The sequence below is a fragment of the Nerophis lumbriciformis genome, linkage group LG05, assembly GCF_033978685.3.
Source record: "Nerophis lumbriciformis linkage group LG05, RoL_Nlum_v2.1, whole genome shotgun sequence".
Classification (NCBI taxonomy): Eukaryota; Metazoa; Chordata; class Actinopteri; order Syngnathiformes; family Syngnathidae; genus Nerophis; species Nerophis lumbriciformis.
The window spans coordinates 48,980,363-48,996,410 of record NC_084552.2 but is presented as its reverse complement, the minus strand read 5'-3'; the positions used below and the strand labels follow the sequence as shown (position 1 = coordinate 48,996,410).

At 41.8% G+C, this 16,048-nt stretch overlaps 1 protein-coding gene across 1 annotated transcript; it reads right to left on the bottom strand.

Moving 5' to 3' along the window:
- Window positions 1-6,538: 6,538 nt before the first annotated feature.
- tnni1d (troponin I, skeletal, slow d) lies at window positions 6,539-10,589 on the bottom strand. Its single transcript, XM_061958898.1, has 7 exons — window positions 10,514-10,589; window positions 10,244-10,272; window positions 7,466-7,507; window positions 7,257-7,388; window positions 7,089-7,178; window positions 6,837-7,019; window positions 6,539-6,772 (listed from the first exon to the last, which is right to left on the bottom strand). Exons 2-7 carry the CDS (start codon window positions 10,262-10,264, stop codon window positions 6,671-6,673), a joined length of 570 nt encoding a protein of 189 aa, XP_061814882.1. The 5' UTR covers window positions 10,265-10,272; window positions 10,514-10,589; the 3' UTR covers window positions 6,539-6,670.
- Between the last annotated feature and the right edge of the window lie 5,459 nt (window positions 10,590-16,048).

Here is a 16,048-nt window from a genome sequence, read left to right as displayed (position 1 = left end):
TACCACATTGAAATCGATTGATAAATAAGCAATAATAAGTCACAATGTGGCCCCCTGCTAAGATGGCCGACACAACTACGCTGACAAATAGCACTGTAAAAAAAAAAAAAAAAAAGAATTCAAACAACATTTTCACTTTTATTTGTACTATTTGTAAATTCTGGCGACTGATCTGCTATTTTTTTTTTACTGTAAAATCCACCGACTTTGTTTTACAGTGCATAACTCTAAATGGGAAAACGATTCCAATTTTATTTTCACAGCATCATTCTGGTGACTGACGCAGTTTTTTTCCTAGGAAAATCTATATTTGTTGTTTTTTACAGTGCATTACTGTAGATTTAAAACCGGTACCACTGTTATATTTATGGAAACATTCTGGCAATTGAGCTGCCAGATTTTTACAGGAAAATCTACTGGCAAGGGTGAAGTGTCTTGCTCAAGGACACAATGGACGTGACGAGGTTGGTAGAAGGTGGGGTTCGAATCAAGAACCCTCAGGTCACAAGCTTTCCCTTGACAAATTCCAAAAAAATTCCCAGATTTCCCAGAATTCCAGGTTTTCCGGGACATTTTTCCCATTCAAAATGAATTGGCCATTTTTCAGACTTCCACTATCTCCACATTTTTCAACCGATTCAAACCATTCCACCTTCAACACCTTCCACCATCCTGGAAATGTACCTTTTTCCAAGTTCAAAAAAATTCCCGAATTTCCAGGATTCCTGGTTTTCCAAAGCCCTATTTCCACCCTTTTTTCTGGCAACTACTCCTTCCACATTTTTCAACACATTTCAACCATTCTATCGTCAACACACTCCTCTTAATTAGGACAAAAAACAAAGTTGATTTTTGAACTGGAAAAATTCCTGGTTTTCCTGAAATTCCAGGAATTCCGTAATACCATTTCTCAATTCAACATGTTCCTACTTCAACATTTCTCGACCGACTTGAAAAATACCAAACACCAACCATTCAAGTTTTTTTTTACCATTTTCAAAAAAATTCCCGCTTTTCCCAAAATTCCCAAATTTTTGGGAAATTCCAATTCAAATCAATGGGAGATTCTTCAAAGTTCCACAACTCCCACATTTTTCATCAGATTCAAACCGTTCCAACTTCAAAATATTCAGCCTGTTTGGGAATTGTGTGCTCTGCTTCAACAATTCTAAAACAATTCCAGTATTTCAGTTCAACTTCAGCATTGGCGCATTCACACGCAATTCCTCCAGGAATTGCCTCATCTAGTTAATACTTGAGTTACAAAGTAGAGGATCTTGAGTTCAAAACCATGTCGTAATTGATATTTTGATAAGGTTTTTACATTTTTGTTTAAATGTTGTTAAAATTGTTTAATACCCTAAACTTCAGCATATTAATAAATAAATGAACTGTAACACAATCATGCTAATTGTCAAAAATGTTAGATAATATAACACGTGATAGTTTTACCTCAATGAAAGCTTTTGTTATTCTGGAAATTAATTGTGTTGCTCAAGGTAATATTATTCATATGACGCTGGGTTTTCAGCCAATTTTTGACCTCAGTATTTGTCAACTCCTAGTTGCGGCCCTGTGTATTGATCAGGGGTGTCAAACATCCGGCCCGCGAACAGGTTTTATCCGGCCCACGTGATGAGTTTGCCAAGTATAAAAATTAGCTGCTTTTTTTTTTTTGAACGAAAGAAACTGCCGTTCTAAATGTGTCCACTGGATGTCCCACTAGTAATTCTGTTAGGCAAGCAAACAGCTTATACCGGGGCCAAGCAGGAGGTACACAGTAAAGGGGGACTGTGGCTCCTCCTCGTCGACCCACATGAAACTTAAAACCTGCCGTATTATGTCTTCTGCTTCGAACACATAGTTATTTGGCACCCTCGTTGCCCCAAAAATGTCTCTGTCAAACACAAGAAAAGTGAACTTAACCCTTTTGAATAGTTTTTACCTCCGTTTCTCACGGTTTGTTGAGTTAGCTCTGGATTGATACGTGGACATGACAAAGGAGGTATTCGATACCTAGAAGAGTTTACATGTTGTGTTTTTTGTTCAAACCCAGAAAGACTGTGAGTCAAAGTTTAATCCTGGCTTTGTAGATACACTGAGACAAAGTCTAAGCTCAGTGTGTTTTTGAAACTGCACCAATTTCCTCAGAATTTTCAACAAATCTGAAGTATGTTGTCAAGAGGATTATTTGTGATTTGGTCATTTTCAGAATGTGCTTGTTCTATTTTTGGCCAAAGTAAAACAAAGAAAACAACCTGACGTTGTCTTTATTTTTAAGTTATCATGCCACTTGGGAATAGACTTTCCTCCATGCGGCCCCTGAGCTAAAATGACTTAGACACCCCTGGTACAGATGTACTTTATTTGCAGTTAAGCCCCCATGTTCATAGACATAAGAGGGTTCTCTGCTGCCATCTAGAGGCTTTAAAAGACAAGCACAGCGTTTATGTGGCCTCAACTCTCACCTTGGGAGGAGATTAAGAGATTTTGAGGCTTGTCGTCGTCGGTGGAGGCCGAGCTGTCATCTCCCCTTCATCATGAGAACCACACATCTGCAGCATGTGTTCAATGTGAAGGTTGCGCCTATTTATAGGAGCAGCATGCAGACTAGGGGGGGTAAAAACAGACCCTGGCTGCTTTCATTGTGAGCTTAGCGAGGAGGAGGAGGGGTCATACAAGGGCAGACAGCAGCTTGTCAACAGCGTCCAAACAAACGGGCTGCAGATGGCGAGGTGACGGACGCAGGGACGCATCCTCTGTGACGTGGACATGAGCTATGAGAGGACGCATCATCAGCCGTTCATACACACCTTGAAAGAGCACCAAATTATTTTTCACTTGCAGGTGTCTGTCATGTTTGAGTGGCGAAGGTGACGAAAATAACATAGAGCAGGGTTTTCCAACCTTTTTTCCACCAAGGACCGGTTTAATGTATGCATTATTTTCACGGAAAAAACTGAGCATGGAAAATTTGCCTTTGGCTACAATCTGGCACATTAACATTTTATATATCGGTTAATGTGCATTGTCCCATGTAATCTAACCAGGGAGTTGTAATATACATCTATTAACAAGCTTATTGGTGTGTTTAGTGGGACAAATGCGGAGAAAATGCGTTAATTTATAAATCAAATAATGTTTATGTGCGGCCTGGTAGCAAATGCGTCACGGATAGGTACCGGTCCCCGGACCGGTGGTTGGGGACCACTGACATGGAAAAGTATTTTTTTTAATTTTTTTGCTTGCTTGAATAAATATTTAAAAAATAATAATGTTTAGAATTGGGATCTGAGCCGAGGATGTCGTTGCGGCTTGTGCAGCCCTTTGAGACACTGGGGATTAAGGGCTGTATAAATAAACTTTGATTGATTGATTCGTTGAGAATTAGTCCATCCATCCATCCATCCATCTTCTTCCGCTTATCCGAGGTCGGGTCGCGGGGGCAGCAGCCTAAGCAGGGAAGCCCAGACTTCCCTCTCCCCAGCCACTTCGTCCAGCTCTTCCTGTGGGACCCCGAGGCGTTCCCAGGCCAGCCGGGAGACATAGTCTTCCCAACGTGTCCTGGGTCTTCCCCGCGGCCTCCTACCGGTCGGACGTGCCCTAAACACCTCCCTAGGGAGGCGTTCGAATTAGTGTTTTTTTTATTTTATTTTATTTATTATTATAATTAATTAGGGGTGTTCCCATACAACTTTTTCACTTCTGATACGATACCAATATTAGCCCTGAGTATTGGTGGATACCAATATAAATCTGATATCAGTACAAATCCTAATAGATATTTTAATATTTTGTACACTGTAAAAAAAAAAAACAACTGTAGATTTTGCGGTAAAAAACTGGCAGAATTTTACTGTAAAATTGGCCATGGTTTTTACACCAAATTACCAAAAAATGTCAAACGTTACCGCTGTTATTTTGACAGTAAAAATGTGGTGACTGAGCTTGTTGAAGTGTGAATGTTAGAAAAGGTTGAATCAAGTGAAATTAGTCAGAGAACAATGGCAAGTATGAAAAACACTGACCTAACCTGCTCAGTGGCTAGCGTGTCCCCCCTGAGATCGGTAGGTTGTGAGTTCAAACCCCGGCCGAGTCACACCAAAGACTATAAAAATTGGACCCATTATCTCCCTGCTTGGCACTCAGCATCAAGGGTTGGAATTGGGGGTTAAATCACCAAAAATTATTCCCGGGCGTGGGACCGCTGCTGCCCACTGCTCCCCTCACCTCCCAGGAACAAGGGTGATGGGTCAAATGCAGAGGACAAATTTCACCACACCTAGTGTGTGTGTGACAATCATCATTCGTACTTTAACTTCAACTATTTATTATTGACTTATGTTGTCTTTAGGTTGAAGTGGTGTGGTAATCGTTTTTGGTGACACCTAGTGGCCACATTAATTGATGAAGTTAAGCTCGTAATGCAGCTCGTTGAATGATGTGGACATGTTTGTTACTGGTTACTTCCCAATACGCTTCTGCTTTGGAGACTTTGTATGTGTAAGAATATGCAACTATAATTATTTGATACTTGTTTATATTGACAAATACACTGTTTTAGACTGCAATAATGGTCAATGATTATGTATGTCTGGCTCGAGTGCTTAGCTGTTGTGCAGCTGCTTGCTCCTAGTACCCTATAGCCTAGCATGTTTACCTTTTGTAAAGGACTTGAATAAAATATAGGAAAAGACTAACCTTGCGTGCTTATTAGAGGACATTTTTGATGTGAACTGGCTGTCCAAGCTGCTGCAGGACTGCTTGTCTGGATATATCATCATCCTATACCTTTTGGGTTTTTTTTGCTGATAGGTGATGACAGTGTCATCACTATCTTCCTTTTGTTGCAGTGCCTGGTTTCTGGGTCACGGGGCGTGGCCACCTCTGCGCACACCTGATACTCATTTCCTCTTGAGTACTTGAGCTCTCCAGTCCCTTCACACCGCGCCAGTAGATTCCTGATGGTTCACCCTTCCAGTCGTGCACGTCCCCTCTGCTTTGGCTCCACACACGCTTTTCGTTCCCTGTGGCTCAGTCCCAGCCTTGCCATGTTGTGTTCATGGTTACTTATTCACACTTTAAATGTGCTATTTCGATTCCTCACACTTTAAAGGCCTACTGAAACCCACTACTACCGACCACGCAGTCTGATAGTTTATATATCAATGATGAAATCTTAACATTGCAACACATGCCAATACTAAAGTGCAATTTTAAATTTCGCGCGAAATATCCTGCTGAAAACGTCTCGGTGTGATGACGTCAGCGCATGACGTCACTGATTGTAGAGGACATTTTGGGACAGCATGGTGGCCAGCTATTAAGTCGTCTGTTTTCATCGCAAAATTCCACAGTATTCTGGACATCTGTGTTGGTGAATCTTTTGCAATTTGTTCAATGAACAATGGAGACAGCAAAGAAGAAAGCTGTCGGTGGGAAGCGGTGTATTGCGGCAGGTGTTGTGCTGGATAGCGCACCCCCGCCGTAGAATGCACAGCCGGTGTTTCATTGTTTACATTCCCGGAAGATGACAGTCAAGCTTTACCATTGGCCTGTGGAGAACTGGGACAACAGAGACTCTTACCAGGAGGACTTTGAGTTTGATGCGCAGACGCGGTACCGTGAGTACGCATGCAGCTGCGGCATCCAAACATTTGATCGCTTGCCCGTACGTGCGTGCCGCTATGTGCATGTCACGTACGTAACTTTGGGGACTTTGGGGAAATATATGTACTGTATGAACTTTGGGGAGGTGAACGGTACTTTGGGCTGTGGGATTGAGTGTGTTGTGCAAGTGTTTGAGTTGTATTGGCGAGTTATATGGACGGGAGGGGGGAGGTGTTTGTTATGCGGGATTTATTTGTGGCATATTAAATATAAGCCTGGTTGTGTTGTGGCTAATAGAGTATGTATATGTCTTGTGTTTATTTACTGTTTTAGTCATTCCCAGCTGAATATCAGGTCCCACCCGCCTCTCACAGCATCTTCCCTATCTGAATCGCTCCCACTGCCCTCCAGTCCTTCACTCTCACTTTCCTCATCCACAAATCTTTCATCCTCGCTCAAATTGATGGGGAAATCGTCGCTTTCTCGGTCAGAATCGCTCTCGCTGCTGGTGGCCATGATTGTAAACAATGTGCAGATGTGAGGAGCTCCACAACCTGTGACGTCACGCTACTCGTCTGCTACTTCCGGTACAGGCAAGGCTTTTTTATCAGCGACCAAAAGTTGCGAACTTTATCGTCGATGTTCTCTACTAAATCCTTTCAGCAAAAATATGGCAATATCGCGAAATGATCAAGTATGACACATAGAATGGACCTGCTATCCCCGTTTGAATAAGAAAATCGCATTTCAGTAGGCCTTTAAGTGTGCATCCTTATTTATTTTGTCCTCACTCATTTTTTGAGTGCTCTTTTTGTTATTATTCTTATTTATTTTGGGGTCCTCCTCTGGCTAAGCAGTTCGTGACAAACAGACCCATATTATTAATATTATATAATATCTCTAAAATCTAAAAACATGGTCAACTGCAGTACAAAAACGAGGAAAAGCAGATATTTATTTCTTCTTTAACAAAAAGGGGGGAAGTTTTTAATTCAATTTTAAGCGCGTGGAATAAAACCAATGATGTTGACAATTATCAAACCGGGACCCCCTCCGCCCCTCACTGTGCGGCTCCACCTGTGTCAAACATCTTCTTGCGTCCTTCCATGCCCGACATGGCCTCCACGTTCTTACGCCAGTCACCCACCTCGCTTGTGAGCACCTGGCATGGGAAGGAAAGCGATAAGTGTCCACTTTGTGAGCCCAGGAGGGATTCCAATAGATACCTTGTCCTGCTTCACGTCCTCCTTCTTCACGGACTTGAGATTGGCACGGAGGTCCATGGAGCCCTTGTGCTTGGAGCCCAGCAGGGCCCTCATCATTTCGTCGGCCGACACCCTCACCTTCCTCAGGGCGGGTTTTTTGAACTTGCCCCCCAGGTCCTGCACCTTCAGCTTCAGCTCTCGGATCTAGAAGACATAGGAAAAGCAACACTTGAAGCTTCAGGGCGCGACATTGAATTCTACAGGGACACTCACGTCTATGTTGTGTTTGCTGACTTTGGATTCAAAGTTGTATCTCTCCTCGTCTACCACGTCTATCTTGGAGTGAAGCTGCTTGCACAGGTCCTGATTGAAAGACATTGAATATTTATTGAAGTCAGGCACGCTTCAGTGGGTTTTTCCCCTCTTTTTTTTTTTTTTTACCTGCAGCTCGTTCATCGACAGCCCAGACATGCGCAAAGGAGGCAGCTTCTCCTCCAGATAGCGTCCTTTCTCCTCCTCCCTCTCCTGACGCTCACGCTCCAGATCCTCGCAGGCTCTCGTCAGGAGAAGCATCTGATTGGACGTCCATCAGTAAAGTGTCGTTTTTTTTTAAAAAGAAGTTGTCTTTGTTGGTAAAGAATAAGACTTACTTTTAAGGAGAGCTTGCGAGAAGCTGTGATCTTCGACTTCGGCTGCAGGGAAAATAAAATCATAAAATATCACTGACCTGGTCAGTTTCAGTTTTCAGTTCAGTTTCAGTTTATTTCGAACATGCATACGATACAATGTAATGCATCACATATTTCCAGTTTTTATTTCGAACATGCATACGATGCAATGTAATGCATCACATATTTCCAGTTGTTTCATTACAGCATGTCCGAAAAGGAGTAGGAAGAAGCGGAGCTTACTTAATCCTACGCCTGTTCATACCATAGCAATTTGATCCTATTTCCTTGTTCTCTGTAACATAACAGTGAACAAATAAATAATAAATATTCAATACATTAATAATCTTTGTCTCTATAAAATAATAATTTAAAAAAATGGTTCAAGATGTTCATCATAATTGTTCTTCTGTGTACTTTGTGAACACTTGTAGTTTGAACAGTCTCTTAAAGGGTAACATTATCACCAGACCTATGTAAGCGTCAATATATACCTTGATGTTGCAGAAAAAAGACCATATATTTTTTTAACCGATTTCCGAACTCTAAATGGGTGAATTTTGGCGAATTAAACGCCTTTCTAATATTCGCTCTCGGAGCGATGACGTCACAACGTGACGTCACATCGGGAAGCAATCCGCCATTTTCTCAAACACCGAGTCAATCAATCAATCAATCAATGTTTATTTATATAGCCCTAAATCACAAGTGTCTCAAAGGGCTGCACAAGCCACAACGACATCCTCGGTACAAAGCCCACATAAGGGCAAGGAAAAACTCACCCCAGTGGGACGTCGATGTGAATGACTATGAGAAACCTTGGAGAGGACCGCATATGTGGGTAAACCCCCCCCCCCCCCCCCCCCCCCCCCTCTAGGGGAGTCAAATCAGCTCTGTTATTTTCCGTTTTTTCGACTGTTTTCCGTACCTTGGAGACATCATGCCTCGTCGGTGTGTTGTCGGAGGGTGTAACAACACGAACAGGGACGGATTCAAGTTGCACCAGTGGCCCAAAGATGCAAAAGTGGCAAGAAATTGGACGTTTGTTCCGCACATTTACCGACGAAAGCTATGCTACGACAGAGATGGCAAGAATGTGTGGATATCCTGCGACACTCAAAGCAGATGCATTTCCAACAATAAAGTCAAAGAAATCTGCCGCCAGACCCCCATTGAATCTGCCAGAGTGTGTGAGCAATTCAGGGACAAAGGACCTCGGTAGCACGGCAAGCAATGGCGGCAGTTTGTTCCCGCAGACGAGCGAGCTAAACCCCCTGGATGTCTTGGCTCACACCGTCAAGAGAAGAATATCGACCCTAGCTTCCCTGGCCTGCTGACATGAGGGTATGTCTACAGAATATATTAATTGAAGAAAACTGGGCTGTCGGCACTCTCAAAGTGCATGTTGTTGCCAAATGTATTTCATATGCTGTAAACCTAGTTCATAGTTGTTAGTTTCCTTTAATGTCAAACAAACACATACCAATCGTTGGTTGGAAGGCGATCGCCGAATTCGTCCTCGCTTTCTCCCGTGTCGCTGGCTGTCGTGTCGTTTTCGTCGGTTTCGCTTGCATACGGTTCAAACCGATATGGCTCAATAGCTTCAGTTTCTTCTTCAATTTCGTTTCCGCTACCTGCCTCCACACTACAACCATCCGTTTCAATACATGCGTAATCTGTTGAATCGCTTAAGCCGCTGAAATCCGAGTCTGAATCCGAGCTAATGTCGCTATATCTTGCTGTTCTATCCGCCATGTTTGTTTGTGTTGGCATCACTGTGTGACGTCACAGGAAAATGGACGGGTGTATATAACGATGGTTAAAATCAGGCACTTTGAAGCTTTTTTTTAGGGATATTGTGTGATGGGTAAAATTTTGAAAAAAACTTAAGTAAATAAAATAAGCCACTGGGAACTGATTTTAAATAGTTTTAACCATTCTGAAATTGTGATAATGTTCCCCTTTAACCCCTGCAAAGAGAGACTCCAGGCCTACAGACACAACTTCACCTACACTCTGGACAATGGGCATATGCACACACACGCACACACACACACCCCACCCCCCACCCCACGACTTCGCCTCACCCTACGTGGTATGTTGGAACACGGAGCAGCGCCCTAGTGGCTGGCAGCTTCAGGCCCCTCACCCCTCGTTGCAAGTCTCGAGCTGTATGTCGTAACATGTACTGTATATGTGTTTTGCTATCAAGTTTTTTTTTCTCACTCCAGACTGGACCCCCTCAATAGGAGCCCAGTCTGAGAACGACTTTTTTTTTTACTCATCCTGCCCAGGCGTCTACCTTTTTCATCGTGAGTGGCAACCCATCAGCATTTCTGTTCTGTAACCCTGTCAAATCTTGAACAAGGTTGTGCTGAAAACAAAATGTTGTTGTACTTGTGCAATGACGATGAAGATCATTCTATTCCAGAATGCATAAAAAAAAAAACACATGTGTGCTTGTCTCAGTGAATGATAGAGAAAATGTCCAAAAAAAGTGCACTTCCTGGCACTTTTCCATACCCTTGTTGCTCCCCAACGCTTCCATGTCATATACGGTATGAAACATACAAGCACAACTGTCACTTGAAGCACTTCCAGAATGTGAAAAGATAAAGTCGTATTCTTAGCACATGAAGCTTTCATGGATGCTGATAGGAAAAGAAGCAGATAAGCTCTGCCAGATCTTCTGCTAGGGTTACATGCACAAGGACGGCATGTCCCTTCTCCAAACATGTAGGATTAGCACTGCGGACTCACCTTATCCCACTTGGCGTTCATTGTTGGAGCTACCGCAACCCCAAAACAAAGAAGACCAGGCATCAGGCAATTGTGATGAACAGATTAATGTATTAAATTGACTTTTTGTGAGTAAACAACGGCATGAAAAGCAAGTGTAAATCAAAGAAAACCATTTCAAGTACCAGCTATTGTTGAAACATTCCTTTAAATGACTCTACAATTGAACAAAAGACTGCACACATGATTCCAAAGACAATGAGATGTAACAGTTTCACGCAGTTGTCTTACCTGTGGTGTTTGCCTGCGTGCTGAAAGAAACAATGGGCCCCTTCAACAATGGCCTGCCTTTATACTGACGCGGCTGACAGCCAGTCGGAGCGTCCACAAAGAATGGGCTGGCACGAGCCCAGGCCTGACATATGACCTGCCCCGACTGACACCATGGCCACTGGAAAGAACATGTAATAATCATAATAATAAGTCATGATGAGCAAGGAAGTATGTGTAAAGATGAGACCTGTAGTTAATAATATTGTTGCTATGTTATAAATATCACCATTATATGATGGCCTTTAACATGCTTTTAATAATTCAATAACATTTTTAAGGTTTGTTCTAAAAAACAAAAAAAACAAAGAAGTATTAAAGGGGAACATTATCACAATTTCAGAAGGGTTAAAACCATTAAAAATCAGTTCCCAGTGGCTTATTTTATTTTCCGAAGTTTTTTTCAAAATTTTACCCATCATGCAATATCCCTAAAAAAAAGCTTCAAAGTGCCTGATTTTAACCATCGTTATAAACACCCGTCCATTTTCCTGTGACGTCACATAGTGATGCCAACACAAACAAACATGGCGCATAGAACAGCAAGCTATAGCGACATTAGCTCGGATTCAGACTCGGATTTCAGCGGCTTAAGCGATTCAACAGATTACGCATGTATCGAAACGGATGGTTGTAGTGTGGAGGCAGGTAGCGAAAACGAAATTGAAGAAGAAACTGAAGCTATTGAGTCATATCGGTTTGAACCGTATGCAAGCGAAACCGACGAAAACGACACGACAGCCAGCGACACGGGAGAAAGCGAGGACGGATTCGGCGATCGCCTTCTAACCAACGATTGGTATGTGTTTGTTTGGCATTAAAGGAAACTAACAACTATGAACTAGGTTTACAGCATATGAAATACATTTGGCAACAACATGCACTTTGAGAGTGCAGACAGCCCAATTTTCATCAATTAATATATTCTGTAGACATACCCTCATCCGCGCTCTTTTCCTGAAAGCTGATCTGTCCAGTTTTGGAGTTGATGTCAGCAGGCCAGGGAACCTAGGGTCGATATTCTTCTCTTGATCATCTTCGGTGGCATAAGGTACGGTGTGAGCCAAGACATCCAGGGGGTTTAGCTCGCTCATCTGCGGGAACAAACTGCCGCCATTTTACTTGCCGTGCTACCGAGGTCCTTTGTCCCTGAATTGCTCACACACTCCGGCAGATTCAATGGGGGTCTGGCGGCAGATTTCTTTGACTTTATCGTTGGAAATGCATCTGCTTTGAGTGTCGCAGGATATCCACACATTCTTGCCATCTCTGTCGTAGCATAGCTTTCGTCGGTAAAGTGTGCGGAACAAACGTCCAATTTCTTGCCACTTTCGCATCTTTGGGCCACTGGTGCAACTTGAATCCGTCCCTGTTCGTGTTGTTACACCCTCCGACAACACACCGACGAGACATGATGTCTCCAAGGTACGGAAAACAGTCGAAAAAACGGAAAATAACAGAGCTGATTTGACTCGGTGTTTGAGAAAATGGCGGATTGCTTCCCGATGTGACGTCACGTTGTGACGTCATCGCTCCGAGAGCGAATAAAAGAAAGGCGTTTAATTCGCCAAAATTCACCGATTTAGAGTTCGGAAATCAGTTAAAAAAATATATGGTCTTTTTTCTGCAACATCAAGGTATATATTGACGCTAACATAGGTCTGGTGATAATGTTCCCCTTTAAAGATGAATTAAAATGGACAAATAATCTTTTAATAGCAGGTGTGTCCAAAGCCCGTCTCACGGCCCATTTGTGACTCACTGCTTGTCTTGTTTTGGTCCGCGACATTTTGTAAAAATAAAAAAAATAAAAAGGAAGATTAAAGCTGCGAGCAGCTTTGAACGGACCCTCGCGAGTCGGCCGGCACGCCTGACGCATGTGGTCACGGTCCTCCGGATGCCCTGACCCACCACCAAAATTTCTAAGGATGCTAATGAAGTGAATTGATTGACTCATATTATGTTCAACATATGATGAATGTTTATACCCAACTTGGAGGATGCAAACCATCAGATCGGAGTGAATAATGGTTGAGAAAGAGCCTTACATAAACATTCGCATGTGGGCTGGGATTTGTTCTCTCCCGAGAAGAAGCAATAAAACCAGGCTTCGGAATGCCAGAGTTATAGCTCCATTCTGGCGGAGAGATTCCATTTTTACCTTAAACGTCAAGTCTACAAGTTATGCTAAACATCTGTTGTTTTCCAGCCACTACACACAAATATCTCCTTGAATGGTCAGTTGGGGCTGTTTGGAATTAGCACACACCCAGACAGAGAAAGAAGGAATATATAAACTGATGGTTTGGCTTCTCGAGTTAGGAATCCTCCATTTTGGACTAAGATTCCTCCGGGTACTGCAGACCTGTTTAAATGACGCTCGCTTGTAATAAAGCAACTTTTGGTTCAGTCTCTTTTGATCCAACTACTCAGCCGCAACGTCTCTTGGCCCTGGACGACAATACCAGAAATACACTTCACGAGCATACTAAACTTGGCATGTTTAACAGTCAACATGTGTCAAGTACCAGACTCTGAGATGCAAGGCTGCAAAATTGGCTTAAAAAATTAGCATGCTAGCAGCTAGCATATGTCAAGCACCAAGTTTGACCCTGAAGTGAACCTCTGTAAAAAAAATAACTAATCAAGTTAGCATGCTAATGTTAGCATGCTAGCATTTTAAAGTGAGAACTTTAAATGGGAACTTAACTTCTTTATTAAGTCTTGCCTATCGTTCACAATCCTTATGAAAGACACGACACGTTCTTAATAAAAACGTAAATAAAAGTTTGCTTACAATGGAGCCAATGGGAGGTCCTCTATTCCGCCCATACAACCCAATTAAAAAACTACCCATAAACCGCAAAAAATACACCATTTACATTTGGTGACTTGAATATTAACCAAGTATTAGTGATATTGTTATTATAAGTGCTAACGCAGACAAACTATTTATAGCGACGCCGCAGCCAGTTAACATCTAAATGTCCTCCAATAAGCACACAAGTTGGTCTTTTCTTTTGATTTAGTCAAGTCATTTACAAAAGATAAACATGTAGGCTATAGGAGCTATTAGCTACACAACAGCTAAGCACACAACAGCGACCAAGCTCGACATACGAAATGAGTGTCCTTCATTGAAAATATTGCAGTCTAAAACAGCACAAGTTTCAACTAATTATCTGCATCATTCAACTCGCTGCGTCATTAGCTTAATTATTGTATCCACTAGGTGGCGCCCAAAAACAATTACCATTCCACTTCAATTTCCGTCAGTCTACTCCAGGGCAGCTGTGGCTACAAATGTAGCTTACCACAATTTTACACTGTACATACTACTATATAATAAATATTGTTCAAAACTCATTTACTACATAAACTCATTTCATTTACTTATAACTGACCTTTGAACTCAGCTCCTTCGGCCATATTGCAACCATTCAAAGTGAATTGTGCTTTTTTATTTTGGTCAGTGCAATGTATCTGTCTATTGATGTAGAACGCTCTGTCATTTCTCTTCAGTGATCCTCAGCAGGTGTATGTGCTATTCCTGAAGCAACCCAACCCCCCAACCCACACACACACACACACACACACCCACACACACACACACACACACACACACACACACACACACACACACACACACACACACACACACACACACACACACAAAATCTTGTATTTGTTACGTTCTTGAGACCTCTGAAAAATGCCTACCTCTTTAGGACCACCTTTTCTAGATGTATAAAGATGTATATTTACAAGATTTGTATTCACAACATTAATAACATGTACACACTATGCAAATATAATTTTTTATTTTTTTTAATAAAAAATAATTTTTGTTGAATTTTTGGTTTGTAATTGGTTTTTAATCTTCATTATTTACTTCAAGTTATTACAGTATGTCTCTATATACATTTTTATTTTTTTATTTTTTTTTTTTAATTAATTTTCAATTGCAATTCAATTTCTTACACACACTTGTTATTTCATATGTCGACCAGAGGGGGAGCACTTCAAATTTCTTACAGACAATTGTTATTTCATATGTTGACCAGAGTACTTCTAAAACCGACACACAGTCAATTTGAAAAATCCCTCCTTTTTGGGACCACCCTAATTTTGATAGATTTCACCACCAGGGGTGTAAATGAGATCTATTTTTTAGTTTTTTGTAATGTGCTGAAGGCCGATGACAAACGAATCACGAACCACAGACGGCCCCTGGGCCGCACTTTGGGCAACACAGCTGTAGAAGCTAACTGTTAATGGCCACTATAGTCTTAGTACCGTTGTGTATTTGTTCATCCTATGGTCACATATGGGACGAGGGTTGTCTTACGTCAGCACTGGAAGTCGTAAAATCAGTTGTTCACCTGGCGCGTTTTTTCGGGTATGAATAGGGAAGTCCTTCTTTAGCTGCCGTCTTGTTTTATCATATATTACTGCCTTTGCACCTGTCAATGTTTACTTTTGCATGCACGTTAAATCAACAAAAAAATCCTGACTTTGGAGCAATGTTCACGGACTCTGGTATTTGGCTCTCTATTAGATGCAATGGTTTTCCGTATTGGGACAATGATTTCAGTTCTAACTTGTTCACCGGTCCTCAGATGGAAGGTACTTTTCCTTGTTGCTGTCTCAAGAAGGGTAGAAATACAAGAACACACACACACAGACGAAGAACAATGTGACAACATCCTACAGTGTTAAGCATTGTGACAAAGGCCATCAGGTCGACCATTATATGTCCATGTCCAAGACATGCAAATGTTGCTTGAAGGACCTACTTCACCCTCGCCTGCTCTTCGAGTGCTTATAATGCATGTGTCGCCTTCATACAAGACCAGGATTTGTTTGGCCTGGTAAAGCAGCTGATGCATGCCTCCCTCCAGGATGCCTGCCATCAGCCTGTGGCTCTAATCCTTACTTAGCCTCAAAAGTTGCCTAAAGGGTGGCCCACAAAATCTTTCCCTGTGTGTTGTGTGCCACTCTTTTTATGCTATGCTTGTTTTTCCGAGTACTCTGCCATTACTGTATACATATATACAAACCATAAAAACACAAGTACACTACTTCCGTTTACTGGTCTCAAACTATTCATAATTATTTTTTTTATTTTTTTTTAGAGTAACTTGAACTAGTATGATCATTATTATATCTTATATTTTACATCATAATTCACCATGACAAAACATAACTCCCCCAGCAAGATAATTAATTACATTACTCTGAGGGGAAAAACATCATCCAGCAGGTGGCAGCAAAGACCAAATGTGCTGAGAACGAGTCAGTTCACCAATCAACCACTAGGTGTCAGCAGAAACCCAACAGCTAAAAAGCTACTATTAAACTCAGTGGGGAAGCTTTCAGTCGTTTAGAGTAGACGTTGAATCAGAGATCCCAAAATAAGGTTTCCCCATTTTTCATCACAATGTGAATAAAAAGTTGTGTGGAACTTTTTTTAAATGTGTTTATTTCTTTTCTTGT

Excerpts from the sequence above, each read along its gene's own strand:
- tnni1d (XM_061958898.1), bottom strand. The coding sequence starts at position 10,264 with ATGAACGCCAAGTGGGATAAG. Across the intron at positions 7,020-7,088 it reads TCAGCAAACACAACATAGAC|ATCCGAGAGCTGAAGCTGAA; the intron begins GTGAGTGTCCCT and ends TATGTCTTCTAG. Across the intron at positions 6,773-6,836 it reads AGGACGTGAAGCAGGACAAG|GTGCTCACAAGCGAGGTGGG; the intron begins GTATCTATTGGA and ends TTCCCATGCCAG.